We start from the raw sequence: 27,318 nt of genomic DNA, 5'->3' as shown, positions 1-27,318 counted from the left end.
TGCAGGAAACATTATCGGATGAAAGCAGTCAGAAGTTTTGAAGAGTGTGTCAGGGCAACAAATTAACTCTGAAAGCAATTTTTTTTTGGTGGAAAGGGGAAATTGAGCAGTAAAAATGCAAACAAATAAAACAACTTTGACAGATCAATGTTGGAAAATAAATAACACAATATGGCTGTGGCTGCCTGAGGAGGGGATTCTGTCTGTTTTATTCCTGTGCAGTCCAGCATGTCTTCAGAAGATTTTTCACTGAGAGCCATTTGATTTAACCCTTAATCCGGTCATGTGAAAGTCAAATGTTTCAGTTTCACAAAAGTGGGAATCTACCAATGAACTCTTCCTTTCTTCTAATCTCACAGATGTGAACGAATGTGAAAGTGGAAGCCACGACTGTCACAGCTCAGCCTCCTGTTTCAACAGCCCCGGCTCTTATCAATGTGTGTGTGAGGCTGGATACACTGGAGATGGGAGGAACTGTACAGGTAGCTGATACTAAAGCTCAATTAATGGAATCAACTTTATTCCATATTTTTCCGACAGATAGACTTTGCTGAAACAAATACAAAAGCTTCTGTTTCAAACTGGACTGGGAAATCATATCCAGATGTTTCTTTACTTGGAGACATGGCTTCCCACTGCCTTTTAGCTTGTTCCTTGTGATGGTCTCTTTAATGTTAATGATAAAATGTTGGGGTCCAGGCAGTTTCTTTGAGCCATCACATTTGTGTGACTGCCTCACCAGCACAAAATATTCACTACAATGAGCAATTTGAAACCTGGTTCAACAGCTGGTTATTTCATGATCCAACTTCCCACCTGGAGACGCTGGGTTCAGAAACTCCAGTATGTTTCCCAGTCAACTGCAAGAAGAGGTCATGTGATCAGCCAGAGCCTGGCTGGCAGGGATAGCAGCATGGGTTAGTACAATCAAAAGGGATGCCAAATGCTGCAAGATTGTTAATGATCTGCTGCTGTCCACCACATTATGTGCCATCATCGTCCCTCTGCTACCTGGCAGTTAGAGGGTCAGTGTTTACTCTAACTCTGACTCTGTCACTATATCCCCCCAAGGCCGATAGGCTACAACCCTAGATATTGTGGGCATCATGTCCAGTCAAAAGCTCTCACCCAGTCCATCCTCCCAAACTATGCACCCTTCCTGTCCTCTGCACGTCCTACTCTATCACTGGGGAGTTCACTACCTCGCCTGCTCTTCCATCATCACCATCTAGTTCCTCATTCCTGGGTAAACTGGTCCAAACCTGGTCAAAAGATAGAGGATGTGTAGGATGAGGTGTTATGAGTGGTAACTAAAATCAAGCTCCTCTCTTAATGAGGAGCAGAGGGAGGAGCTGTGGGGAAGAATATATGCACTGAGGTGGTGATTGGGGAAACCACGGGGACACCATTATAAATAGCAGCGTTGTGCCTTGCTGCTGTCCCATTACTGCCAGCTTTATCTCATGATTCATCTTCACCAAGTTTACTCATCTCCTCCAGCTAATTCCCTCTCTTCCCTGATGGCAGAATTAGTGAGATTGATGTTTTATGTCGATGTGAGCTTCTTGCAGACTGGAGTGTAAGTCATACGCTTTATTTGGTGCAATGGAACTAAGTGAGTAGTTGAAATGAACCTTTTAGGAAACATTTTTGGATAAAGTATGGTGAGAAGTTGTGAATTGTGTGTCAGGGCAGAAAATTGACTCCTAAAATTATGAAGTTTGTGCCAAAGAAAGACGGGAAATGAGCAAGAAATTCACAAAAAGCTTCAACATCATTGCTAATTCAATGTTAGAAAGTAAATTGCCCACAATGGCTGTAGCCCTCTGAGGATGGCACTACACAGTCCACCATCTCTTTAGAAGATTTCTCACTCAGAGCCATTTAGTTCAAGCCTTAATCACAAAGCTGGGAACCAACAGTGAATTTTTCCTTCCTTCCTAACCCTCAGATGTGAATGAATGTGAAAGTGGAAGCCACGACTGTCACAGCTTGGTCTCCTGTTTCAACAGCCCCGGCTCTTTCCAATGTGTGTGTGAGGCTGGTTACACAGGAGATGGGAGGAACTGTACAGGTACCTGGTGTTGACATAAACACTACAATACCGCTTCCTCTCCTGCTTATACAGTTTTACGATGTCTGGTTAGTGCAGGGATTATTATTTGAACCTGTTTACAATCTATATTCATGATTTAAGTGACAATAACATAGAGCATTACAGCACAATACAGGCCCTTCGGCCCTTGATGTTGCGCCTACCTGTGAAATCAATCATGCCCTGACTAATGAACCTATCTCTGACATCTGTCCGATATCTATCACCCCTCAATTTAAAGGTATGTCCCATTGTGCTAGCCATCCAAGGAAAAAGACTCTCACTAGCCACCCTATCTAACCCTCTGATCATCTATTAAGTCACCTCTTAGCCTTCTACTTTCTAACAAAAACAGTCTCCTGTCCCTCAGCGTTTCCTCATCAGACCTTCCCTCCATACCAGGCAACATCGTGGTAAATCTCCTCTGCACCCTTTCCAGTGCTTCCGCATACTTTCGATAATGCACTGACCAGAACTGTAAGTGATACTCCAAGTGTGGCCGCACTAGAGTTTTGTACAGCTGCAACGTGACCTCATGGCTCCGAAACCCGATCCCTCTACCAACAAAAGCTAACACTTCATAAGCCTTCTTAACAACCCTATCATCCTGGGTGGCAGTTATCAGGAATCGATGTACATGGACACTGAGATCCCTCTGCTCACCCATACTGCCAAGAATCTTACCATTTGCCCAGTACTCTGCAATCCTGTTATTCCTTCCAAAGTGAATCACCTCACACTTGTCCGCATTAAACTCCATTTGTCACCTCTCAGCCCAGTTCTGCAGCCTATGTATATCCCTCTGTAACCTACAACCTCCTTTGGCACTGTCCACAACTTGACAGTGTCATCCGCAAAACTAACCCATCCTTCTACACTCTCATCCAGGTCATCTATAAAACTGGCAAACAGCAGTACACCCAAAACAGATCCTTGCGTACACTGCTAGTAACTGAACTCCAAGATGAACATTTCCCATCAAACACCACCATCTTCTTATAGCTAACCAATTTCTGATCCAAACCACTAAATCACCCACAATCCCATGCCTCCATATTTACTGCAATCGCCTACCATGGAGAAACTTCTCAAATGCCTTACTGAAAACCATATACACCATATCAACTGCGTTACCCTCATCCACCTGTTTGGTCACCTTCTCAGTAAACGTGATAAGGTTTGTGAGGCACGATCTACCCTTCACAAAGCCGTATTGACTATCCTTAATCAAATTATTCCTTTCCAGATGATTACAAATCCTATCTCTTATAATCCTTTCCAACACTTTGCCCACAACCGAAGTAAGGCTCACTGGTCTATAATTACCAGGATTGTCTCTACTCCCCTTCTTGAACAAGGGAACAACATTTGCTATCCTCCAGTCTTCTGCCACTATTCCTGTAGACAATGACAACATAAAGATCAAAGCTAAAGGCTCAGCAATCTCCTCCCTGGCTTCCCAGAGAATCCGAAGATAAATCCCTTCCAGCCCAGGGGACCTATCTATTTTCACAATTTCCACAATTGCTAACACCTCCTCCTTATGAAATTCTATCTCATCTAGTGTAATAGCCTGTATCTCAATACTCTCCTTAACAACATTGTCTTTTCTCTGTGTGAATATTCATTTAATGCCTTTCTTATCTCTTCGGGCTCCATGCACAACTTCCCACTATTGCCCTTGACTGGCCCTAATCTTACCCTAGTCATTCTTTTATTCCTGACATACCTATTGAAAACTTTAGAGTTTTCCTTCATTCCACCTGCCATAGACTTCTCATGTCCCCTCCTGGCTCTTCTTAGCTCTCTCTTTTGGTCCTTCCTAGCTAACTTGTAACTCTCAAGCACCCTAACGGAGCCATAACCTTTACATAAGCTTTCTTCTTCCTTTTGACAAGAGATTCAACTTCTTTAGTAAACCTCACTTTAGGCTCCCTCACTCGACCACTTCCACCCTGTCTGATAGGTACGTACTTACCAAGGATACGCAGTAGCTGGTCCTTGAATAAGCCCCACATTTCAATTATGCCCATCTCCTGCAGTCCCTTCCCTATTCTATGCATCATAAATCTTGCCTAATTGCATTGGAATTGCCTTTCCCCCAACTCTTGCCCTGCAGTGTATACCTATCCCTTTCCATCGCTAAAATCAACATAACCGAATTGTGGTTACTATAACCAAAGTGCTCACCTACCTCCAAAGCTAACACTTGGCCAGGTTCATTACCCAGTACCAAATCTAATGTGGCCTCACCCCTTGTTGGCCTGTCTACAAACTTCTGACAAACTTTGAACAAAAACTGACCCATCTAAATTACTCGAACTATAATATTCCCAGTCAATATTAGGAAAGTTCAAGTCCCCCATAACAACAACCCTGTTACTCTCACTCCTATCCAGAATCATCTTTGCTGTCCTTTCCTCTATATCTCTGGAACTATTTGGAGACTGACAGAAAGCTCCCAACAGGGTGACCTCTCCTTTCCCGTTTCTAACCTCAGCCCATACTAACTCAAAGGATGAGTCCTCATCAGACATCCTTTCTGCCACCGTAATACTGTCCCTGATTAACAATGCAACACCTCCCCCTCTTTTACCAACTTCCCTGATCTTACTGGAACACCTAAACCCCAGAACGTGCAACAACCATTCTGTCCCTTCTTGTCTTCGAAATGGCCACAACATCAAAGTCCCAGGTACCAACCCATGCTGCAAGTTCATGCACCTTATTCCGGATGCTCCTGGCAATGAAGTAGGCACACTTCAAAACACCTAATGAAGGTACTTGATGAAGTTAACTGATGATACGGAGCTTTGTTGTGAAAGAAGAATTGAAGAAGACATTAAGTAACAGAAGAGGAGTATAGATAGACAGACAGAGTGAATGAGTGAGAACCTGTCCAGAAAATCTGTACCGGATTTTTCTCCCAAGTGTCATGTGATCAACCTTAAATCAGAGGATGTATCTGTAGAAAGTTTCAGATACTCAACTTTGGGAGCCTCTAATGAATTCTTCTTTTTTATAAAACCCATAGATGTGAATGAATGTGAAAGTGGAAGCCACGACTGTCACAGCTCAGCCTCCTGTTTGAACAGCCCTGGCTCTTTCCAATGTGTGTGTGAGGCTGGTTACACTGGAGATGGGGGGAACTGTACAGGTAACAGACACAAACCATTCACTCTTTAAATCAAAATATTGCCACCTTTGCTCCTCAGACCACCTTTTTTCTTAGTGTGTATTCCCAAGATAGTTTGATCCGACTTCAAACGTGAATCATATCCAGGTGGGCAATGGGACAGGATTTCTCACTGTTTGTTTCGACTTAAATATTATTATTTGGTGATAATTATAAAATGCTGGAGAACAAAGTTCTTTTGGATCCTCACAAATATGTGTCCGCCTCAAAACTGATTGTATACAAAATATTCACAACTATAAGCAGTTTGATACCTGGTTTTACAGCTGGATATTCCACCATCCAACTTCCCGTCTAGCGATGCTGGTGAACAGAAACTTCAGTGTATTTCCCAGTCAATGGCAGGAGGAGGATGTGATCAGACAGAGACAGCCTGGCAGGGAGAGCAGCATGGCTTAGTGCAATCAAATGGGATGCTGAGGGCTGCAAGATTGTCAATGAGCTGTTGCTCTCCATAATGCTAAGTGACGCCACTATCTCTCTGTTACCTGGCAGTCAGAGGGCCAGTGCTCACTCTGCCCCTGTCACTGTATCTCCCCAGTCTAATTGACTACAACCCTTGGTATCGCATGTATCGTGTCTAATCAAGGGCTCTCACCCAGGCCATCCTCCATATCTGCACAACCTTCCTGTCCTCTGCACATCCTTCTCTATCACTGAGAGCAGTTCACCACCTCTCCTGCTCTTGCATCATCACCAATTGCTCATGTGTCTAATTCCATCAGATTGGACCCCTCTCTTTATCTCATTACAGGAGAAACTGGTCCACATTGGCTTAAAGGTCCAGGGTAGGCAGGGTAGGATGTGATAGTTGGTAAACAAAATTGAGCAGAGAGGGGAGCCGGCCATGGAAGAATAGATCCATTGACATGATGACTGGCGAAACCAAGAGACAGCCAATCCGTTAAGCTCCATTGTGCCTTGCTGTTGTCCGATTACCACCAGCTTTTACTCATCTCCTGCAATTATTGCCTTCTCTTCTCTTATGGAGGAATTAGCGTTACCTACGTTGCATCCCCAAACTTTGTGAGCTTCTTACAGACTGGAATGTAAATCTCACACCTCTTGGTCATGTGACACACCTGCCCACAATGGAACGAACTGAGTCGTTGAGATGAACCTTGCAGGAAACATTATCGGATGAAAGCAGTCAGAAGTTTTGAAGAGTTTGTCAGGGCAACAAATTAACTCTGAAAGCAATTTTTTTTGGTGGAAAGGGGAAATTGAGCAGTAAAAACGCAAACAAATAAAACAACTTTGCTAGATCAATGTTGGAAAATAAATAACACAATATGGCTGTGGCTGCCTGAGGAGGGGATTCTGTCTGTTTTATTCCTGTGCAGTCCAGCATGTCTTCAGAAGATTTTTCACTGAGAGCCATTTGATTTAACCCTTAATCCGGTCATGTAAAAGTCAAATGTTTCAGTTTTATAAAAGTGGGAATCTACCAATGAACTCTTCCTTTCTAATCCCCAGATGTGAATGAATGTGAAAGTGGAAGCCACGACTGCCACAGCTCAGCCTCCTGTTTCAACAGCCCCGGCTCTTTCCAATGTGTGTGTGAGGCTGGATACACTGGAGATGGGAGGAACTGTACAGGTAGCTGATACTAAAGCTCAATTAATGAAATCAACTTTATTCCATATTTTTCCTACGGATAGACTTTGCTAAAACAAATACAAAAGCTTCTGATTCAGACTGGACTGGGAAATCATATCCAGATATTTCTTGTTCTTGGAGACATAGCTTCCCACTGCCTTTTAGTTTGTTCTTTGTGATGGTCTCTTTAATGTTAATGATAAAATGTTGGGGACCAGGCAGTTTCTTTGATCCATCACACTTGAGTGACTGTCTCAAAACCCAACCGACACAAAATATTAGCCAGAATGAGCAGTTTAAAACCTTGTTCAACAGCTGGTTGTTTCATGATCCAACTTCCCACGTGGAGACCCTGGGGGTCAGAAACTCAATATGTTTCCCAGTCAACTGCAAGAAGAGGTCATGTGATCAGGCGGAGACAGGCTGACAGAGATAGCAGCATGGGTTAGTACAATCAAAAGGGATGCCAAATGCTGCAAGATTGTTAATGATCTGCTGCTGTCCACAACATTATGTGCCATCATTGTCCCTCTGCTACCTGGCAGTTAGAGGGTCAGTGTTTACTCTGACTCTGTCACTATATCTCCCCAAGGCCGATAGGTTACAACCCTAGATATTGCAGGCCTCATGTCCAGTCAAAAGCTCTCACCCAGTCCATCCTCCCAAACTATGCACCCTTCCTGTCCTCTGCACGTTCTACTCTATCACTGGGGCAGTTCACCACCTCGCCTGCTCTTCCATCATCACCATCTAGTTCCTCATTCCTGGGTAAACTGGTCCAAACCTGGTCAAAGAGTAGAGGTTGTGTAGGATGAGGTGTTATGGGTGGTAACTAAAATCAAGCTCCTCTCTTAATGAGGAGCAGAGGGAGGAGCTGTGGGGAAGAATATATGCACTGAGGTGGTGATTGGGGAAACCACGGGGACACCATTATAAATAGCAGCGTTGTGCCTTGCTGCTGTCCCATTACTGCCAGCTTTATCTCATGATTCATCTTCACCAAGTTTACTCATCTCCTCCAGCTAATTCCCTCTCTTCCCTGATGGCAGAATTAGTGAGATTGATGTTTTATGTCGATGTGAGCTTCTTGCAGACTGGAGTGTAAGTCATACGCTTTATTTGGTGCAATGGAACTAAGTGAGTAGTTGAAATGAACCTTTTAGGAAACATTTTTGGATAAAGTATGGTGAGAAGTTGTGAATTGTGCGTCAGGGCAAAAAATTGACTCCTAAAATTATGAAGTTTGTGCCAAAGGAAGACAGGAAATGAGCAAGAAATTCACAAAAAGCTTCAACATCATTGCTAATTCAATGTTAGAAAGTAAATTGCCCACAATGGCTGTAGCCCTCTGAGGATGGCACTACACAGTCCACCATCTCTTTAGAAGATTTCTCACTCAGAGCCATTTAGTTCAAGCCTTAATCACAAAGCTGGGAACCAACAGTGAATTTTTCCTTCCTTCCTAACCCTCAGATGTGAATGAATGTGAAAGTGGAAGCCACGACTGTCATAGCTCGGCCTCCTGTTTCAACAGCCCCGGCTCTTTCCAATGTGTGTGTGAGGCTGGTTACACTGGAGATGGGAGGAATTGTACAGGTACCTGGTGTTGACATAAACACTACAATACCGCTTCCTCTCCTGCTTATACATTTTTACGATGTCTGGTTAGTGCAGGGATTATTATTTGAACCTGTTTACAATCTATATTCATGATTTAAGTGAGAATAACATAGAGCATTACAGCACAATACAGGCCCTTCGGCCCTTGATGTTGCGCCTACCTGTGAAATCAATCTAAAGCCCATCTAACTTACACTATTCCTTTATCATCCCGATGTTTATCCACTGATCATTTAAATGCCCTTCATATTGATGAGTCCACTACTGTTACAGGCAGGGCATTTCATGCCCTGAGTAATGAACCTATCTCTGACATCTGTCCGATATCGATCACCCCTCAATTTAAAGTTATGTCCCATTGTGCTAGCCATCCGTGGAAAAAAACTCTCACTAGCCACCCTATCTAACCCTCTGATCATCTATTAAGTCACCTCTTAGCTTTCTACTTTCTAACAAAAACAGTCTCCTGTCCCTCAGCCTTTCCTCATAAGACCTTCCCTCCATACCAGGCAACATCGTGGTAAATCTCCTCTGCACCCTTTCCAGTGCTTCCGCATACTTTCGATAATGCACTGACCAGAACTGTAAGTGATACTCCAAGTGTGGCCGCACTAGAGTTTTGTACAGCTGCAACGTGACCTCATGGCTCCGAAACCCGATCCCTCTACCAACAAAAGCTAACACTTCATAAGCCTTCTTAACAACCCTATCATCCTGGGTGGCAGTTATCAGGAATCGATGTACATGGACACTGAGATCCCTCTGCTCACCCATACTGCCAAGAATCTTACCATTTGCCCAGTACTCTGCAATCCTGTTATTCCTTCCAAAGTGAATCACCTCACACTTGTCCGCATTAAACTCCATTTGTCACCTCTCAGCCCAGTTCTGCAGCCTATGTATATCCCTCTGTAACCTACAACCTCCTTTGGCACTGTCCACAACTTGACAGTGTCATCCGCAAAACTAACCCATCCTTCTACACTCTCATCCAGGTCATCTATAAAACTGGCAAACAGCAGTACACCCAAAACAGATCCTTGCGTACACTGCTAGTAACTGAACTCCAAGATGAACATTTCCCATCAAACACCACCATCTTCTTATAGCTAACCAATTTCTGATCCAAACCACTAAATCACCCACAATCCCATGCCTCCATATTTACTGCAATCGCCTACCATGGAGAAACTTCTCAAATGCCTTACTGAAAACCATATACACCATATCAACTGCGTTACCCTCATCCACCTGTTTGGTCACCTTCTCAGTAAACTTGATAAGGTTTGTGAGGCACGATCTACCCTTCACAAAACCGTATTGACTATCCTTAATCAAATTATTCCTTTCCAGATGATTACAAATCCTATCTCTTATAATCCTTTCCAACACTTTGCCCACAACCGAAGTAAGGCTCACTGGTCTATAATTACCAGGATTGTCTTTACTCCCCTTCTTGAACAAGGGAACAACATTTGCTATCCTCCAGTCTTCTGCCACTATTCCTGTAGACAATGACAACATAAAGATCAAAGCTAAAGGCTCAGCAATCTCCTCCCTGGCTTCCCAGAGAATCCGAGGATAAATCCCTTCCAGCCCAGGGGATCTATCTATTTTCACAATTTCCACAATTGCTAACACCTCCTCCTTATGAAATTCTATCTCATCTAGTGTAATAGCCTGTATCTCAATACTCTCCTTAACAACATTGCCTTTTCTCTGTGTGAATATTCATTTAATGCCTTTCTTATCTCTTCGGGCTCCATGCACAACTTCCCACTATTGCCCTTGACTGGCCCTAATCTTACCCTAGTCATTCTTTTATTCCTGACATACCTATTGAAAACTTTAGAGTTTTCCTTCATTCCACCTGCCATAGACTTCTCATGTCCCCTCCTGGCTCTTCTTAGCTCTCTCTTTTGGTCCTTCCTAGCTAACTTGTAGCTCTCAAGCACCCTAACTGAGCCATAACCTTTACATAAGCTTTCTTCTTCCTTTTGACAAGAGATTCAACTTCTTTAGTAAACCTCACTTTAGGCTCCCTCACTCGACCACTTCCACCCTGTCTGATAGGTACGTACTTACCAAGGATACGCAGTAGCTGGTCCTTGAATAAGCCCCACATTTCAATTATGCCCATCTCCTGCAGTCCCTTCCCTATTCTATGCATCGTAAATCTTGCCTAATTGCATTGGAATTGCCTTTCCCCCAACTCTTGCCCTGCAGTGTATACCTATCCCTTTCCATCGCTAAAATCAACATAACCGAATTGTGGTTACTATAACCAAAGTGCTCACCTACCTCCAAAGCTAACACTTGGCCAGGTTCATTACCCAGTACCAAATCTAATGTGGCCTCACCCCTTGTTGGCCTGTCTACAAACTTCTGACAAACTTTGAACAAAAACTGACCCATCTAAATTACTCGAACTATAATATTCCCAGTCAATATTAGGAAAGTTCAAGTCCCCCATAACAACAACCCTGTTACTCTCACTCCTATCCAGAATCATCTTTGCTGTCCTTTCCTCTATATCTCTGGAACTATTTGGAGACTGACAGAAAACTCCCAACAGGGTGACCTCTCCTTTCCCGTTTCTAACCTCAGCCCATACTAACTCAAAGGATGAGTCCTCATCAGACATCCTTTCTGCCACCGTAATACTGTCCCTGATTAACAATGCAACACCTCCCCCTCTTTTACCAACTTCCCTGATCTTACTGGAACACCTAAACCCCAGAACGTGCAACAACCATTCTGTCCCTTCTTGTCTTCGAAATGGCCACAACATCAAAGTCCCAGGTACCAACCCATGCTGCAAGTTCATGCACCTTATTCCGGATGCTCCTGGCAATGAAGAAGGCACACTTCAAAACACCTAATGAAGGTACTTGATGAAGTTAACTGATGATACGGAGCTTTGTTGTGAAAGAAGAATTGAAGAAGACATTAAGTAACAGAAGAGGAGAATAGATAGACAGACAGAGTGAATGAGTGAGAACCTGTCCAGAATATCTGTACCGGATTTTTCTCCCAAGTGTCATGTGATCAACCTTAAATCAGAGGATGTATCTGTAGAAAGTTTCAGATACTCAACTTTGGGAGCCTCTAATGAATTCTTCCTTTTTATAAAACCCATAGATGTGAATGAATGTGAAAGTGGAAGCCACGACTGTCACAGCTCAGCCTCCTGTTTGAACAGCCCTGGCTCTTTCCAATGTGTGTGTGAGGCTGGTTACACTGGAGATGGGGGGAACTGTACAGGTAACAGACACAAACCATTCACTCTTTAAATCAAAATATTGCCACCTTTGCTCCTCAGACCACCTTTTTTCTTAGTGTGTATTCCCAAGATAGTTTGATCCGACTTCAAACGTGAATCATATCCAGGTGGGCAATGGGACAGGATTTCTCACTGTTTGTTTCGACTGAAATATTATTATTTGGTGATAATTATAAAATGCTGGAGAACAAAGTTCTTTTGGATCCTCACAAATATGTGTCCGCCTCAAAACTGATTGTATACAAAATATTCACAACAATAAGCAGTTTGATACCTGGTTTTACAGCTGGATATTCCACCATCCAACTTCCCGTCTAGCGATGCTGGTGAACAGAAACGTCAGTGTATTTCCCAGTCAATGGCAGGAGGAGGATGTGATCAGACAGAGATAGCCTGGCAGGGAGAGCAGCATGGCTTAGTGCAATCAAATGGGATGCTGAGGGCTGCAAGATTGTCAATGAGCTGTTGCTCTCCATAATGCTAAGTGACGCCACTATCTCTCTGTTACCTGGCAGTCAGAGGGCCAGTGCTCATTCTACCCCTGTCACTGTATCTACCTAAGGCTGATAGACTACAACCCTCGGTCTTGCATGTATCGTGTCTAATCATGAGCTATCTCCTGGGCCATCCTCCCTGTCTGCATGTACTTCCTGTCCTCTGCACATCCCACTCTGTCACTGGGAGCAGCTTACCACCTCTCCTGCTCTTGCATCATCACTAATCGCTCTTGCATCCAATTCCATCAGATTCAACTTCTTCCTCTAGCTCATTACTGGGGAAACTGGTCCACATACGGCCAACAGGTCCAAGAGAGGCAAAGGTGGGGTGTTCTAGTTAATAGCTGAAATGGAGCTCCTCACTTGATGGGAAGCATAGAAAGGAGCTGGATAAGGAATAATAGATCTATTGACATGGTGACTGGAGAAACCAAGGGATAGCCAATATATTAAGCACCATTGTGCCTTTTGTGCTGAGAGCCATTTGGCTCAATTGTTAACTGGTGTGACAGTAGAATATTTCAGATTCACAAAGCTGGGAATCCAACAATGAACTCTTCCTTCCTTCCTAATCCCCAGATGTGAATGAATGTGAAAGTGGACGCCATGACTGTCACAGTTTGGCCTCCTGTTTCAACAGCCCCGGCTCTTTTCAATGTGTCTGTGAGGCTGGTTACAGTGGAGATGGGAGGAGCTGTGCAGGTAACTGATATTGCATTAACACTATGACACTGGTTCCTCTCATGCTTCTATTTTTTTTTAAATGTGTGCTTAGCGCAAGGATTATTATTTGGATACATTTACAGTCTATATTCATGACTTTACTGAGGGGACTGGGACTAACATGTTAACATTTGCTGATGATGTGGATGTTTGTTGTGAAAGAAGAATTGAAGAAGACATAAGAGAAGAATAGACAGATGGAATGAAGGGGCAAGAATGTGTCCAGAGTATCTGTACCGGATTTTTCTCCCAAGAGTCACGTTGTCCACCTTACATCTGGGGGTGTATCTATACAAAGTTTCAGATTCACAAAGCTGGGAACCTCCAGTGAATTCTTCCTTTCTAACCCTCAGATGTGAATGAATGTGAAAGTGGAAGCCATGACTGTCACAGCTCGGCCTCCTGTTTCAACAGCCCTGGCTCTTTCCAATGTGTGTGTGAGGCTGGCTACACTGGAGATGGGAGGAACTGTACAGGTACAAGACAACAAACCATTCACTCTTTAAATCAGAATATTTCCACCTTTATTCCTCAAGTGGTCTTTTATTTTTAATGTTATTCCCAATATAGTTTGCTCCAACATGGAAAGGGGAATCATGTCCAGATGTATCTTGCCCTATGGAACATGCCGTCTTCCTGTCTGTTTCAACTGATTCATTATGAGGATCCTTTTGGTGAAAATTATAAAATGTTGGAGAAGAGCGAGTTCTTTTGGATCTTCACAAATGTGTGTCTGCCTCAAAACTGATTGTATACAAAATATTCACAACAATAAACGTTTTAAAACCTGGTTTCGCAGCTGGCTATTCCCATCCAACTTCCCCGTCTCGAGATGCTGGTGAACAGAAACTTCAGTGTGTTTCCCAGTCAATGGCAGGAGGAGGATGTGATCAGACAGAGACAGCCTGGCAGGGAGAGCAGCATGGCTTAGTGCAACCAAATGGGATGCTGAGGGCTGCAAGATTGTCAATGAGCTATTGCTCTCCACAATCGTCTCTGCTGCCTGCCAGTCAGAGGGCCAGTGCTCACTCTGAAACTGTCACTGTATCTCCCCAGGCTGATAGGCTACAACCCTCAGCATTGCATGCATCATGTCTAATCAAGGGCTCTCACCAAGGTCATCTTCCTAAACTACGCACCCTTCCTGTCCTCTACACGTCCTACTCTACCACTGGGGGCAGTTCACCACCTCACCTGCACTTACATCATCACCAATTGCTCTTGCATCTAGTTCCATTAAATTCGACGCCTCTCTTCATCTCATTACGGGAGAAAATGGTCCACAACTGGCTTGTAGGTCCAGGATGGGCATGGTAGATGGGCTGGTAACCAAAATCGAACAGAGAGGGGAGCTGGCCATGGAAGAATAGATCCATTGACATGATGACTGGCAAAACCAAGGGACAGCCAATCCAATAAGCTCCATTGTGCCTTTACCAACAGCATTATCTCGTTTTTCACCTTCACCAGCTTTTACTCACCTCCTCCAGCTAATTCCCTCTCTTCTCTTTTGGAGGAATTGGTGTGACCTAGGTTACATCACCAGTCCTTGTAAGCTTCTTGCAGACTAGAAGGTAAATCTCACTCTTCTCATTCCATGTGACACACCTCCCCCACAATGGAACTAACTGAGTAGTTGAGATGACACTAGTAGGAAACATCATTGGATGAAGAGCAGTGAGAAGTTGTGAAGTGTGTATCAGGGCAAAAAAATTGACTGTTAAATTTCTGCAGTTTCTGCAAAAAATGCACTTTTATTTTGCTGCTGCATGAGGATGTAAAATAAATTCACAAACAATTTAAACATCGTTGCTAATTCAATGTTAGAAAGTAAATTGCAGACCACAGCTGCAGCTGTCTGAGGAGGATGTTCCACTGTCCAATGTGTCTGTAGAAGGTTTTTCACTCCAAACTATTTGGGTTGAGCCTTAATCTGGGTGTGTAACTGTAGAACATTTGAAATTCATAAAGCTGGGGAACCTCCAGTGAATTCTTCCTTTCTTCCCAACCCTCAGATGTGAATGAATGTGAAAGTGGAAGCCACGACTGTCACAGCTCGGCCTCCTGTTTCAACAGCCCCGGCTCTTTCCAATGTGTGTGTGAAACTGGACTTATTGGAGACGGAAGAAATTGTATAGGTAACTAGTGGTGTAGATGTCCAATGATAAATCCGCTCAATTCTCGCTTTATTCTTGGGATTTTCTTTTTACTTCCAGGATATTTGGAAGTTGAGTCAGACTGAAATTCCAATTAAATTCACAGTGACTGTTTCATGTGTCATAACTGTTCACAGACAGAGTCATTGGAAGGAATTAATTAGTGATAATTATAAAATGTCAGAGAGGGAACGTCTAATATCTGATGTATGTGCAAGTGCCTCAAAAGAAGTTGCAGGGACAAAGCACTAACTTCTGCTGAAACAGGAAGTTGTGAAACTGAGCAAGACAATCCCATATAACAAACTTTTATACAAGTCCAAAGTTATGACGTAAATCCACTGTGACTGTGGCTGTCCAAAGTGTAGTCTCTGTCTCTTCACTCCTTCTTGATCCAAGATCGCTTCAGAATATTTTTCTTCAAGGTTCATGTCATTCCAGCCTAACTCATGGTATGTGCCAGTAGAAAACTAAAGATCCACAAAGTCTCAAGAGATTCCAGTGAGCTCTTCCTTCCTTCTAACCCTCAGATATGAATGAATGTCAAAGAGGGAGCCACGACTGTCACAGTTCGGCCATCTGTTTCAACACTCCTGGCTCTTTCCTATGTGTGTGTAAGACTGGCTACACTGGAAATGGAAGGACGTGTAAAGGTAATTGACAAATAACCTACGCAGCCATGAAGTATCACATTTCCATTTTTATTCTTCATATATTCCATGACATTTATATCCTCAGTCTCTGAGAGTCTGTTCCAGCCTCTCAATCTCTTGGTTTGGGTGACATCTCCAGCAGCAATTGAGTTAAGAGTAAGAATCGCTTTGTGAGTGACCCCATATCAGGAGAGGTTTACAAGTGGTGCACATTTTTAGCTGTACATGGGGGAATGAACTGAGCTTACAGCTTCCATATTTGGCTGGAGATTCTATCCAGTTCAGACTGGAGGAGGGGTGAGATCATAGAGTCATACAGCATGGAAACAAACCCTTCAGTCCAACTTGTCCATGCTGACCAGACATCCCAATCTGACCTACTCCCATTTGCCAGCTTTTGGCCCATATCCCTCTAAACCATTGCTATTCATATACCCATTCAGATGCCTTTTAAATGTTGTACAGGTAGATGATATTTATCCAAAATGTTCGAGACCAGCTGTTTTTCGGAATTCGGAATTTTTCGGTTTTCAGAATAATTGACTGTTTAATGGTGAAATTTTTAAAAATCTTACCAAAGACGCAGACCTCTAAGTAAGAACGTACTTGGCCATGCACCCTTCCCCCAACGCCACATCTGATTGACACGTATCGAGTGGGTGTTGACTTGGGTTAACTGCTTTCTTGCCAAACAAACTTCTTAATGAGAAAGAAACTTCACAAAAAAACCTTCAGATTTTGGAACTTTTTGGTTTTTGGATGTTCAGATAAAGGACCTTTTACCTGTAATTGTACCAGCCTCCACCATTTTGCCAACGTGTGCTTTGGTAATGAGGGAATTATTAGTGAGGTGAGCAACAGATTATGATTGCCTTAAAAACTGAGATATTGTTGAGATTAAGACTCACTGGTATGAGATGTTAGAGGTGAGGTGTCAACAAATTGCTGAACTATAACCAGCATGGTCTGGGGACTGGCAGTAGGAACTTAATTACTGCTTTTTTACAGTGTCAGAAATCCTAGAATTCCAGGTCTGGCTGTGATTCAAACTGAGCACAAATGGAACAGGAAGTGGGATGAATGGTATCACAAGGAGCTGATGGTTATAGGGAGCATTTCTGACATATCCTGTCAACCGTTAGTCAGCCTGTAAGTCATTCCACACAATGAATAACACACACAATGATATGCTACTGATTTGAATGTACCAACATACACAAGGGAAGAGCCACTGACAGTCAGAAGAGGTCACTTTATTCCAGTCTGTCCTACGGTCACAGGAGGAGATTGTTCTCTCATATCAAGGTGTACAAGCTTCCAGTTTGATGTATGACCATGTAAAGTTTAAGATTGACAAAGTTAGGGATCCTCCAATAATCTTTTCCTTTGTTTCTAACCCCCAGATGTGAATGAATGTGAAAGTGGAAGCCACGACTGTCACAGCTCGGCCTCCTGTTTCAACAGCCCTGGCTCTTTCCAATGTGTGTGTGAGGCTGGCTACACTGGGGATGGGCGGAGTTGTACAGGTAAATGCTAATGAAACTTCCCACTTGAAGCTTTACTCTTTAGGTTTGTCTTGTAGTTTGGATCCCCACTCTGGGAATCTATCCCAGCCTGGAATGGAGGTCATGTCAGAGCCTCTTGGATTATGGGACAGGCTTTGAACTGTCTGAGCCAACTGCAATTCTGAGAGGTCTCTTTCCGAGTTAGGATGTTTGTCAATCCTTGAGATAAGAGTGTATGTATGAAAACTACTTCTGGATACAAATCAGAACCCTTTCCTGCATGCTGATGTGGTGGAACAGATTCATGGCAAACTCACACCTTTATAGAATAATCAAGGTGCAAATTGACAGTGATCACCATCGGACTGGTATTAGATGGGGCCATTGGACAGATTCCAATACTGCTCTCACACCATCCTCATAGAAACAAAATGCATTCATCATGGCTAGAAATGGAACTTCTGTGATTTTATTGCTCCCCAGTGTAGAGTGTCTGTAGAATATTGGTGAATTTCCAGTAATTAGCAAATTCCAGAAACAAGTGAAGGAAATAGATGAAATATTCCATGCCTTATAAAGACAAACATGACATAGTTTGAAATTCTTTTCGGGTGGAATGTGAATGTATCTGAAACATCCACATAATTTCCATCTGCAGTGATTGACGTGTGCCTGAACAATCCGTGTGGAGCCAATGCCTCCTGTATCCAGCAGGACGGAAGCTTCAGATGCTCCTGTGGGACTGGCTACACCTGGAATGGATCTGTCTGTACAGGTATGTGATGGGGATCAGTGAACCCAGTGGGGAATGAACTGAACACACTGCTTCCATATCAGACTGGAGACGTTTTCATGTTTTGATTTAGATTGGGAGAAGTAGAGGCAAGGGAGTGTGTTCTGAAATTTGTTTGCCAATAAGTTTAGCAACGCACAATAATAATGTGCACAATGAGACAATCCACTGATATTTATTGTTGAGGATATGACCGTGATAGAGACGGACTGTGTGAGGTGTTGGATGGTGTCCACACTTTGTTGGACAGGACCCAGCATGCACTCGAAGGAGAAGGGAGGTTGAATTTACTTACCTCTGCGTTCCCATAAATGGGAGTGAGTGAAACAGAATAAATGAGGTGTAAAATGGATGGACATTATCACTGTGACAGGTAAAAGACGGTCACTGCCCTGCTGGATACATTCCCATCACAGCCCTTTCAGACTCTTAATCAGCCTGTATGTCATTCCATTTCTACACACCGTTCTATTTCACAGTAATCACCTGCTGTTTTAAAAGTGCATTCCATAAAAGGCAGGGAGTGTGTCTGTCATTTTATTTTTTCTCAATCCCGGGATGTATAAATGTTATTCTCAGACAGTCCAAGGGAGTATGGAGAAAGTTCCAGATTCACTAAGCTGTGATCCTCCAATGATCTCTTCCTTTCTTTGAATCTCCAGATGTGAATGAATGTGAAAGTGGAAGCCACGACTGTCACAGCTCGGCCTCCTGTTTCAACAGCCCCGGCTCTTTCCAATGTGTGTGTGAGGCTGGTTACACTGGAGATGGGAGGAACTGTACAGGTAACTGGCAATGAAACTTCTCTCTTACATCTTTATTCTTCACATATTCCTTGTAATTTGTATCCCCACTCTATGGGAATCTGTCCAAGCCCAGAATGGAATGATCTTTTTAGAGCCTCTCACATTACGTGACAGGCATAATTGTCTGAACCAGCTGGGTTACAGAGACGATTTACTTTCTAGTGATCAGTAAAGATGTTGGATAGTCAGAATGCTTGTCAGTCCTTGAGATAAGTGTGAATATTTCAAGACTGCTTCAGATACAAAACAGAACCCTTTCCTGCATCCTGATTCAGTGGAACAGATTCATGTAAGCACTCAACTTTATGGGATATCAAGGTAGAAATCCGAAATGGTGCAATGTTGGAAAATCCCCTGTGTCCTCTTTATGTCCTGTTGTCTCACACTGTTCCTCCTGTTGCTATTCCCCGGACTCAGTTACAAATCTATGCTGGTTACCCATCGAATTGTTCTTCCATCATGGGACTGCTATGACAGTGAATGACATGGGGCTGGTATTACATGGAGCCATTAGGACAGAGTCCAATTCTGCCCTCACATAACCCTCCTGTGTAAGCTAAAGGTGTTGACCATGGCTAGAAATGGGCTTTCTGTGATACTCTCATTCCCTATTCTGGAATCTTTGTAGAACATTTGTGTAGAAAGTTTCAGATCCACAACGCTAGAAACCTCCAGTGAACTCTTCCTTTTTTTCCACATCCCAGATGTGAATGAATGTGAAAGTGGAAGCCACGACTGTCACAGCTTGGCCTCCTGTTTCAACAGCCCCGGCTCTTTCCAATGTGTGTGTGAGGCTGGCTACACTGGAGATGGGAGGAACTGTACAGGTAATTGAAACAACTTGGTGTGTTAAGCCACCTCAATTCTATGTCGTATTATTATTTCGATCCTCTATTATCCATATCTTCTGAGTATGTGTTCCAGCCTGGAGTGGAGATCATTTCAGAGATTCTTAGATAATGTGACAAGTTTTTAACTGTCTGAACTGATCCCTAAAGAATGTTGGACTGTTAGGGTGTTCATCGAATCCCCGAGGTAGGTGTGAATATGTCAAAAGTGATTCTGGATAAAATTGTAACCTTTTCTGCATCCTGATGTGGGTAAACAGAGCAAGAAATTCATGTAAAATTCAAACCTTTATGCTATAACAAAGTTGGAACTGACCCAAATCTATAAATCTACTGTGCCTTCTCTGTGTTCTGTTGTTTCTCACTGCCTTTCCTCTTGTTACTTATCCTGACTCAGTTACAAATCCAGTGCCAGTACCTCAATGAATTATTCTTTCTTCATGGGGCAGTTTTGACAGTGAGTGACATCGGGCTGATATTTCATAAGACCATGAGGTTTGAGTCCAATTCTGTTCTCAACCATCATGTGTAAATGAAATGTTTTTACCATGGGTAGAAATGGATTTTGTGTGATGTTATCACGCCACAGACCTGAATTTCTGTCAAAAATTGGAGGATCAGCAAATTCCAGAAAGCAATGAAGGAAATATTGCAGGCCAGAAAAAGACAAAAATGTCATTTGAAGTTTTTTTTTGACTGGAATATGAATGAATCTGAAACACCCACATTCATTTATTGGCGCGTGCCTGAGCAATCCGTGTGGAGCCAATGCCTCCTGTATCCAGCAGGACGGAAGCTTCAGATGCTCCTGTGGGACTGGCTACACCTGGAATGGATCTGTCTGTACAGGTGTGTGATGGGGATCAGTGAACCCAGTGGGGAGTGAACTGAACACACTGCTTCCATATCAGAGGGAGACTGTGTCATGTTCCAAACCAGACTGAGAATGGAGGAGATCAGGAAATGTGATCTCAAGTATGCATTGGCAAAAATCAATGATTGATATATTTAGTAACAGACAATAATTTCATGCACAATGAGAAAATGTACTGATAATTAGTGCTGAGGATATGACTATGCTATAGATTGTCTGCATGAGGTGCTAAATGGGGTCTATACATTGTTGGACTGTACACAGCATGGACTCAGAAGAGGGGTTTTGGGAATTTACTCACCTCCATTTCCTAGTACCCAGGAATTCTGGGTTCCCATAAATGGGTGAGAGTTCATTGGAGAATAACTGAGGTGTAAAATGGGATGGACATTATCCCTGTGATAGATACAAGATGGTCCATGCCTTGCTGGATACTTTCCCTTCAAAGCCCTCTCAGAGCGTTAATCAGCCTGTATGTCATTCCATTTCTGCACCTAGTCTCTGTAACAGTAATCACCTGCCAATGTGAAAGGACAACCTACAAAAATTAGGGTCCGTGTCTGTCAGAAGAGTGTACTCTATCATTTTATTCCTACCTAGTCCAGAATGTATTAATGTTATTCTCCAATTGTCAGATGGTTCAAGGAATGCTGTAGGTTAAGAGGTGTGTTTTGCCCTGGTTTCTTTTAGAGAAAGACTGCTCAACAACTGTCCCCCAGTCTATAAGAAGATAGTTTGTGAGGCCTTGGGGTTGTTTATAGAAGTTGGAACAATAGAAGCAGCTTTAGTGGGTATGGTCAACCTGTCACAGATCCTGGATATTCGTGTAGCTCTGGGTGGTTGTTGCTGAGATCTCAGCAGGGTTGGAAGGCAATGAATCTCTCCTGGCTGCTACACTCTCTGTCTCTCTGGGGAGATGCTGCATTTATCTCTTTCTGGCTGATAGGATTCCGTTGTTTCTCTGAATTTGCATTTTTAACAAGGGTATATTTATAGGGTGTTGCTATATTGGAACAGTTATTACTTAGAAGTAAAATAATCCATTATTCTGTTAAGTTTTCTGATAGAGTTAAGTTATTCCAAGTTCCTCTTTCTACTGTTGTATTTTTAACCTGTGTGTTTGAATAAATTGTGTTTCAGGTTGCTGGTTAGGCTACTTTTGGAATATTGAGTGCAATTCTGGTCTCCTTCCTGTCGGAAGGATGTTGTGAAACTTGAAAGAGTTCAGAAAAGATTTACAAGGATGTTGCCAGGGTTGGAGGATTTGAGCCAAAGGGAGAGGTTGAATTGGCTGGGGTTATTTTCCCTGGAGTGTTGAAGGCTGAGGGGTGACACCATAGAGGTTTATAAATTCATGAGGGGCATGGATAGGATAAATAGGTGAAGTTTTTTTCCCTGGGGTGGGAGAGTCCACAGCTAGAGAGTATAGATTTAGGGTGAGAGGGTAAAAATATAAAAGGGACCTAAGGGGCAACTTTTTCACACAGGGTGGTGTGTATATGAAATGAGCTGCCAGAGGATGGGGTGTAAGCTGGAACAATTACAACATTGAAAAGGCATCTGGATGGGTATATGAACAGGAAGGGTTTAAGAAGGATATGGCCAAGTGCTGGCAAATGGGACTAGATTAGGTTGGGATATCTGGTTGGCATGGATGGGTTCTTTGTGTGCTGTACATCTCTATTACTTTATGACTCAATAACTTTGAGTAGTTTGATCAATCAAATTGCATCTAGAACACAGTATCTCACATTTAACTTTGAAATAAAAATAAATTAGAATCCAGGCTACCTCCTTATTATGTTTTGAGTGTACCTGGTCTGTTCCATAAGAGAAGTTTGAGAAAGGTTCAGATTCACAATGCTGGGGCTCCTCTGATTAATTCTTCCTTTCTTCCTCACACTCAGATGTGAATGAATGTGAAAGTGGAAGCCATGACTGTCACAGCTCGGCCTCCTGTTTCAACAGCCCTGGCTCTTTCCAATGTGTGTGTGAGGCTGGCTACACTGGGGATGGGAGGAACTGTACAGGTAAATGTTATTGAATGTTTATCGTTAGTCTTCAGATAGTTGCTGTACCATATTTTCTTGGAGTCTTTTTCCAGCCTGGAAGGAGGTTATTAGAGTAATTGGTTTATGCAACATGATTTTAACACTCTGAACCAGCTGAATTGAATGGATGATATATTTTATCATGATCGTTAAAGAATGTTGGATAGTCAAGATGTTTGTCAAATCCCTGAGATATATGTGAATGTGTCAAAACTGATTCTGGATTCAAATCATAACATACATCTTCATGCCCTTGTGGTGGAACAGAGCAATACATTCATCTGAAATTCAAGCCTTCATTTTGTATGAAAATTACAAAAAGAACTGGCCCATAGTAGGTAAACCCATCTGGATCCACTCTGTGTTATTTAATCTCTCACTGTCCCTCTTGTAGCTATTTACCCTGATTCAGTTACGGATCCAGCCCTGATACCTCCTCGAATTGTTCATTCTTCATGGGGCAGCTTTGACATCAGGCTGGTATTACATGGGACCATGAGGATTGAGTCTAATTCTGCTCTCATGCAACCATCAGTGGATACGAAATATGTGTCCATGGTGAGAAATGGACATATTGAGATGTTATCACTTCCTAGTCCAGAATCTCTGGAGAATACAGGATGACTTCCAGTGCTCAGCAAATCCCAAAGAGCATGGAAAGAAATTGGTGAAATATCCCAGTGTAGGAAATGGCAAAACTTATGTAGTTTGGAATATTTTTCATATGGTCTGTGAACATGCCTCAACCTCCCACATTCATTTCAATCTGTAGTTATTGATGTGTGCCTGAGCAATCCGTGTGGAGCCAATGCCTCCTGTATCCAGCAGGATGGAAGCTTCAGATGCTCCTGTGGGACTGGCTACACCTGGAATGGATCTGTCTGTACAGGTGTGTGATGGGGATCAGTGAACCCAGTGGGGAATGAACTGAATACACTGCTTCCATATTAAACCGGAGGCTGTGTCACATTCCAACCCAGACTGAGAGATGGATGAAATCAGGGAGTGTCATAGTCATACATCATAGAAACAGAAATGGCTCCACACCTCTGTGCCAACCAACAAACACCAAGTTACTCTAATCCCATATGCCTGCACTTGATCCGTAACCTACTATGGCCTGGTGTTTGAAGTGCTTACCCAAATGCTTCTTAAATACAGTAGGAGTATATGCCTCCACCACCCTCACAGGCATAAATATTTACATATATTTACTACCCTCTGGTTAAAAACACTTTGCCTCAGATCTCCTTTAAAATGCTAAATCCTCATCTTAAACTTATTCCCCTGGTCTTAGTTACACCTGCCATGGGGAAGAGTTTTCACAATCGACCCTCTCTGGAATGATGAGATCGAGGAGTGTGGTCTGGAGTTTGCATTGGCAAAGGATCAATGATTAATACATACAGCAACAAACAATAACTCCAGTCATAATGAGACAATCCACTCATAATTATTGTTGAGGATTCAACAAGGAACATGACTCTCTCAGGTGTTGGATAGGGTGAACACATTGTTAGACTGTACCCAGCCTGCACTCAGAAGGAGGGGGTGACTTTACTGACCTCTGTTTCCTGGTAACCAGGAATTCTGGGTTCCCATAAATGAGTGTGATTGAAATGGAGAATAAATGAGATGTAAAATGGGGTGGATGTTATCGCTGTGACAGATACAAGATGGTCAATACCTTGCTGGATACATTCCCACCATAGCCCTTTCAGCCTGTTAATCAGCCTGTATGTCATTCCATTTCTACACACAGTTCTCTGTCGCAGTAATCACCTGCTGTTTTGAAAGTACAACCCACAAAAGGCAGGCCCAGTGTCTGTCAGAAGAGGGCACTCTATCATTTTAGTCCTTCCTAGTCCAGAATGTATTATTGTTATTCTTCAATGTTTAGATGGTTCAAGGGAGTATGAAGAAAGTTTCAGATTCACAAAGCTGAGAATCATCCAGTAAACTCTTCCTTTATTCCTAACCCCAGATGTGAATGAATGTGAAAGTGGAAGCCACGACTGTCACAGCTCGGCCTCCTGTTTTAACAGCCCCGGCTCTTTCCAATGTGTGTGTGAGGCTGGTTACACTGGAGATGGGAGGGACTGTACAGGTAACTGTGTAAATGTCAAATGAAAAAGCAGCCCAATTCTAACTTTATTCTTCAGATTTTAGTGAAATTTCCAGAGTATTTAAATGTTCTGTCAGACTGAAATGCAAATCAAATGTGGGGTGTTCGGTCCATGTCACATAATGGGACTTCTGATTTGATTTGATATATTGTAGTTGCATGTACCTAAGTACAGTGAAAACTTTTGTTTTGTGAGCAGTACATACAGATCATAGTAAACAAGAACATAGAAATCATACGGTCCTTAGACCGAGGCATACAAGATTATAGCTGCACAGGAGGTGTACAAAGCAACATCAAAATTAGCCACAGGTGAGGTACCGGATGACTGGAGGTTGGCTAACATGGTGCCACTATTTAAGAAAAGTTGTAAAGAAAAGCCAGGGAACTATAGACCAGTGAGCCTGGCATCGGTGGTGGGCAAGTTATTGGAGGGAATCCTGATGGACAGGATGTACATGTGTTTGGAAAGGAAGGACTGATTAGGGATAGTCAGCATGGTTTTGTGCATGGGAAATCATGTCTTACAAACTTGATTGAGTTTTTTGAAGAACTAACAAGGACGATTGATGATGGCAGAACAGTGGACGTGATCTATAGGGACCTTAGTAAAGTATTCAACAAGGTTACCCATGGTAGACTGGTTAGCAAGGTGAGATCACATGGAATGCAGGGAGACCTAGCCATTAGGATACAGAACTAGCTCAAAGGAAGAAGGCAGAGGGTGGTGATGGAGGGTTGGTTTGCATACTGGATGTCTGTGACCAGTGGTGCACCACAAGGATCGGTGCTGGGTCCACTGCTTTTTATCATTTTTATAAATGATTTGGATTTGAACATAAGAAGTGGTTAATAAGTTTGCAGATGACACCAAAATTGAAGGTGTCATGGGCAATGAAGAAGGTTACCTCAGAGTACAATGGGGGTTTGATTAGATGGGCCGAGGAGTGACAGCTGCAGTTTAATTCAGATAAATGTGAGGTGCTGCATTTTGGAAAGGCATCTTATCAGGACTTATACACTTAATGGTAAGGTCCTAGGGAGTGTTGCTGAACAAAGAGAATACATGGAGTACATTTCATAGTGCCTTGAAAGTGGAGTCGCAGGTATGCAGGGTCACAAAGAAGTTGTTTGGTATGCTTGCCTTTATTGGCCAAAGTATTGACTAAAGGAGTTGGGAAGTCATGTTGCAGCTGTACAGGACATTGGTTCGGCCACAGTTGGAATACTGCTTGCAATTCTGGTCTCCCAGCTATGGGAAGGGTGTTGTGAAACTTGAAAGGGTTCAGGAAACAGTTACGAGGACTTTACTGAGGTTGGAGGATTTGAGCTATAGGGAGAGGCTGAACAGGCTGGGGCTATTTTCCCTGGAGTGTCGGAGGCTGAGGGGTGACCTTATAGAGGTTTATAAAATCATGAGGGGCAAGGATAGGGTAAGTAAACAAAGTCTTTTCCCCGAGGTGGGGGAGTCCAAAACTGGAAGGTATAGGTTTAAGGTGAGAGGGGAAAAGATATAAAATGGACCTAAGGGGCAACTTTTTCATGCAGAGAGTTGTGTGTGTATGTAAAGAGCAGCCAGAGGAAGTGGTGGAGGCTGGTACAATTACAACATTTAAAAGGCATCTGGATAGGTAGATGGATAGGAAGGGTTTAGAAGGATATGGGCCAAATGCTAGCAAATGGGACTAGATTAATTTAGAATATCTGGTTGGCATGGATGAGTTGGACTGAAGGGTCTGTTTTATTTGAAGTTAGTGAGGTCCATTCAGCAGTTTATTAACAGTAAGGAAGAGGCTGTTGTTCAACCTGTTGGTGTGTGTGATCAAGCTTCTGTATCTTCTGCCTGAAGAAAATGTTGGAAGGCAGCTTTAGCTGGGTGGGAGGGGTCTTTGATGATGTTGGCAGCTTTTCCGTGGCTTTGCGAAGTGTAGATGGAGTCCCTGGATGGGAGGTTGGCTTCCGTGATGGCCTGGACTCTGCACACAGCTTTGTGGAGTTGCTTACGGTCCTTGGCAGAACCTTTTGGAGGTGGGAGGAACTGTACAGGTGTGTTAAGTCACCTGAAGTCCATGTTATTTGTTGTGTGGATCCCCAATATCCGCAAGTTCATTCCAGTCTGGAAATGGAATCCAGTCCAGATCCTCTTCATCAATGTGGCGCAGCTGATCACAGATGGAATTACCTGAAGCATTGGGAGGATCTCCTCAGGCTAACAGTAAGATGTTGTTGAATGAGGAGCTTTATGAAATTCTGACCTTTGTGAAACTGTGTCAGATTGGAAACAATACAGAAACTCCTGTTTTGAGTTGGGATCTTGGGAAACTGAGTAAGAAATTGCTATGGAGCTCTACAAGTCCACAACTGGAAAAAAATTACTCCAAGCATGTTTCTCCAATGTGAAAATCACCAGGTTTGACAAAGGGTCAGTTAGGCTCGAAGCGTCAGTTCTTTTCTCTCCTTACAGATGCTGCCAGACCTGCTGACATTTTCCAGC

General features: G+C 43.0%; 1 protein-coding gene across 1 annotated transcript; it reads left to right on the top strand.

Annotated features, from left to right (window-relative positions):
* The first annotated feature begins 760 nt into the window (after nucleotides 1-760).
* LOC148146805 (uncharacterized) lies at nucleotides 761-23,323 on the top strand. Its single transcript, XM_087996935.1, has 14 exons — nucleotides 761-917; nucleotides 5,130-5,252; nucleotides 6,768-6,890; nucleotides 11,652-11,774; nucleotides 12,870-12,992; nucleotides 13,367-13,489; nucleotides 15,029-15,151; nucleotides 15,700-15,822; nucleotides 17,226-17,348; nucleotides 17,986-18,102; nucleotides 18,783-18,905; nucleotides 19,631-19,753; nucleotides 22,556-22,678; nucleotides 23,094-23,323. The coding sequence occupies exons 1-14, from the start codon at nucleotides 761-763 to the stop codon at nucleotides 23,321-23,323; spliced, it is 1,857 nt and encodes a 618-aa protein (XP_087853061.1).
* Nucleotides 23,324-27,318: the final 3,995 nt, after the last annotated feature.

The sequence above is a fragment of the Chiloscyllium plagiosum genome, unplaced genomic scaffold, assembly GCF_037043375.1.
Source record: "Chiloscyllium plagiosum isolate Xiang-an unplaced genomic scaffold, Cpla_swu_hap1 HiC_scaffold_19, whole genome shotgun sequence".
Lineage (NCBI taxonomy): Eukaryota > Metazoa > Chordata > Chondrichthyes > Orectolobiformes > Hemiscylliidae > Chiloscyllium > Chiloscyllium plagiosum.
This window is presented reverse-complemented; position numbering and strand designations above follow the sequence as displayed.

What these genes read in the sequence shown, in the direction of transcription:
- LOC148146805 (XM_087996935.1), top strand. Translation starts at nt 761, where the DNA reads ATGAGCAATTTGAAACCTGGTTCAACAGCTGGTTATTTCATGATCCAA. An exon ending in AAATGGAAGGACGTGTAAAG is followed by an intron (nt 15,823 to 17,225) that starts GTAATTGACAAA and finishes TCTAACCCCCAG; the next exon opens with ATGTGAATGAATGTGAAAGT. An exon ending in GAATGGATCTGTCTGTACAG is followed by an intron (nt 18,103 to 18,782) that starts GTATGTGATGGG and finishes TTGAATCTCCAG; the next exon opens with ATGTGAATGAATGTGAAAGT.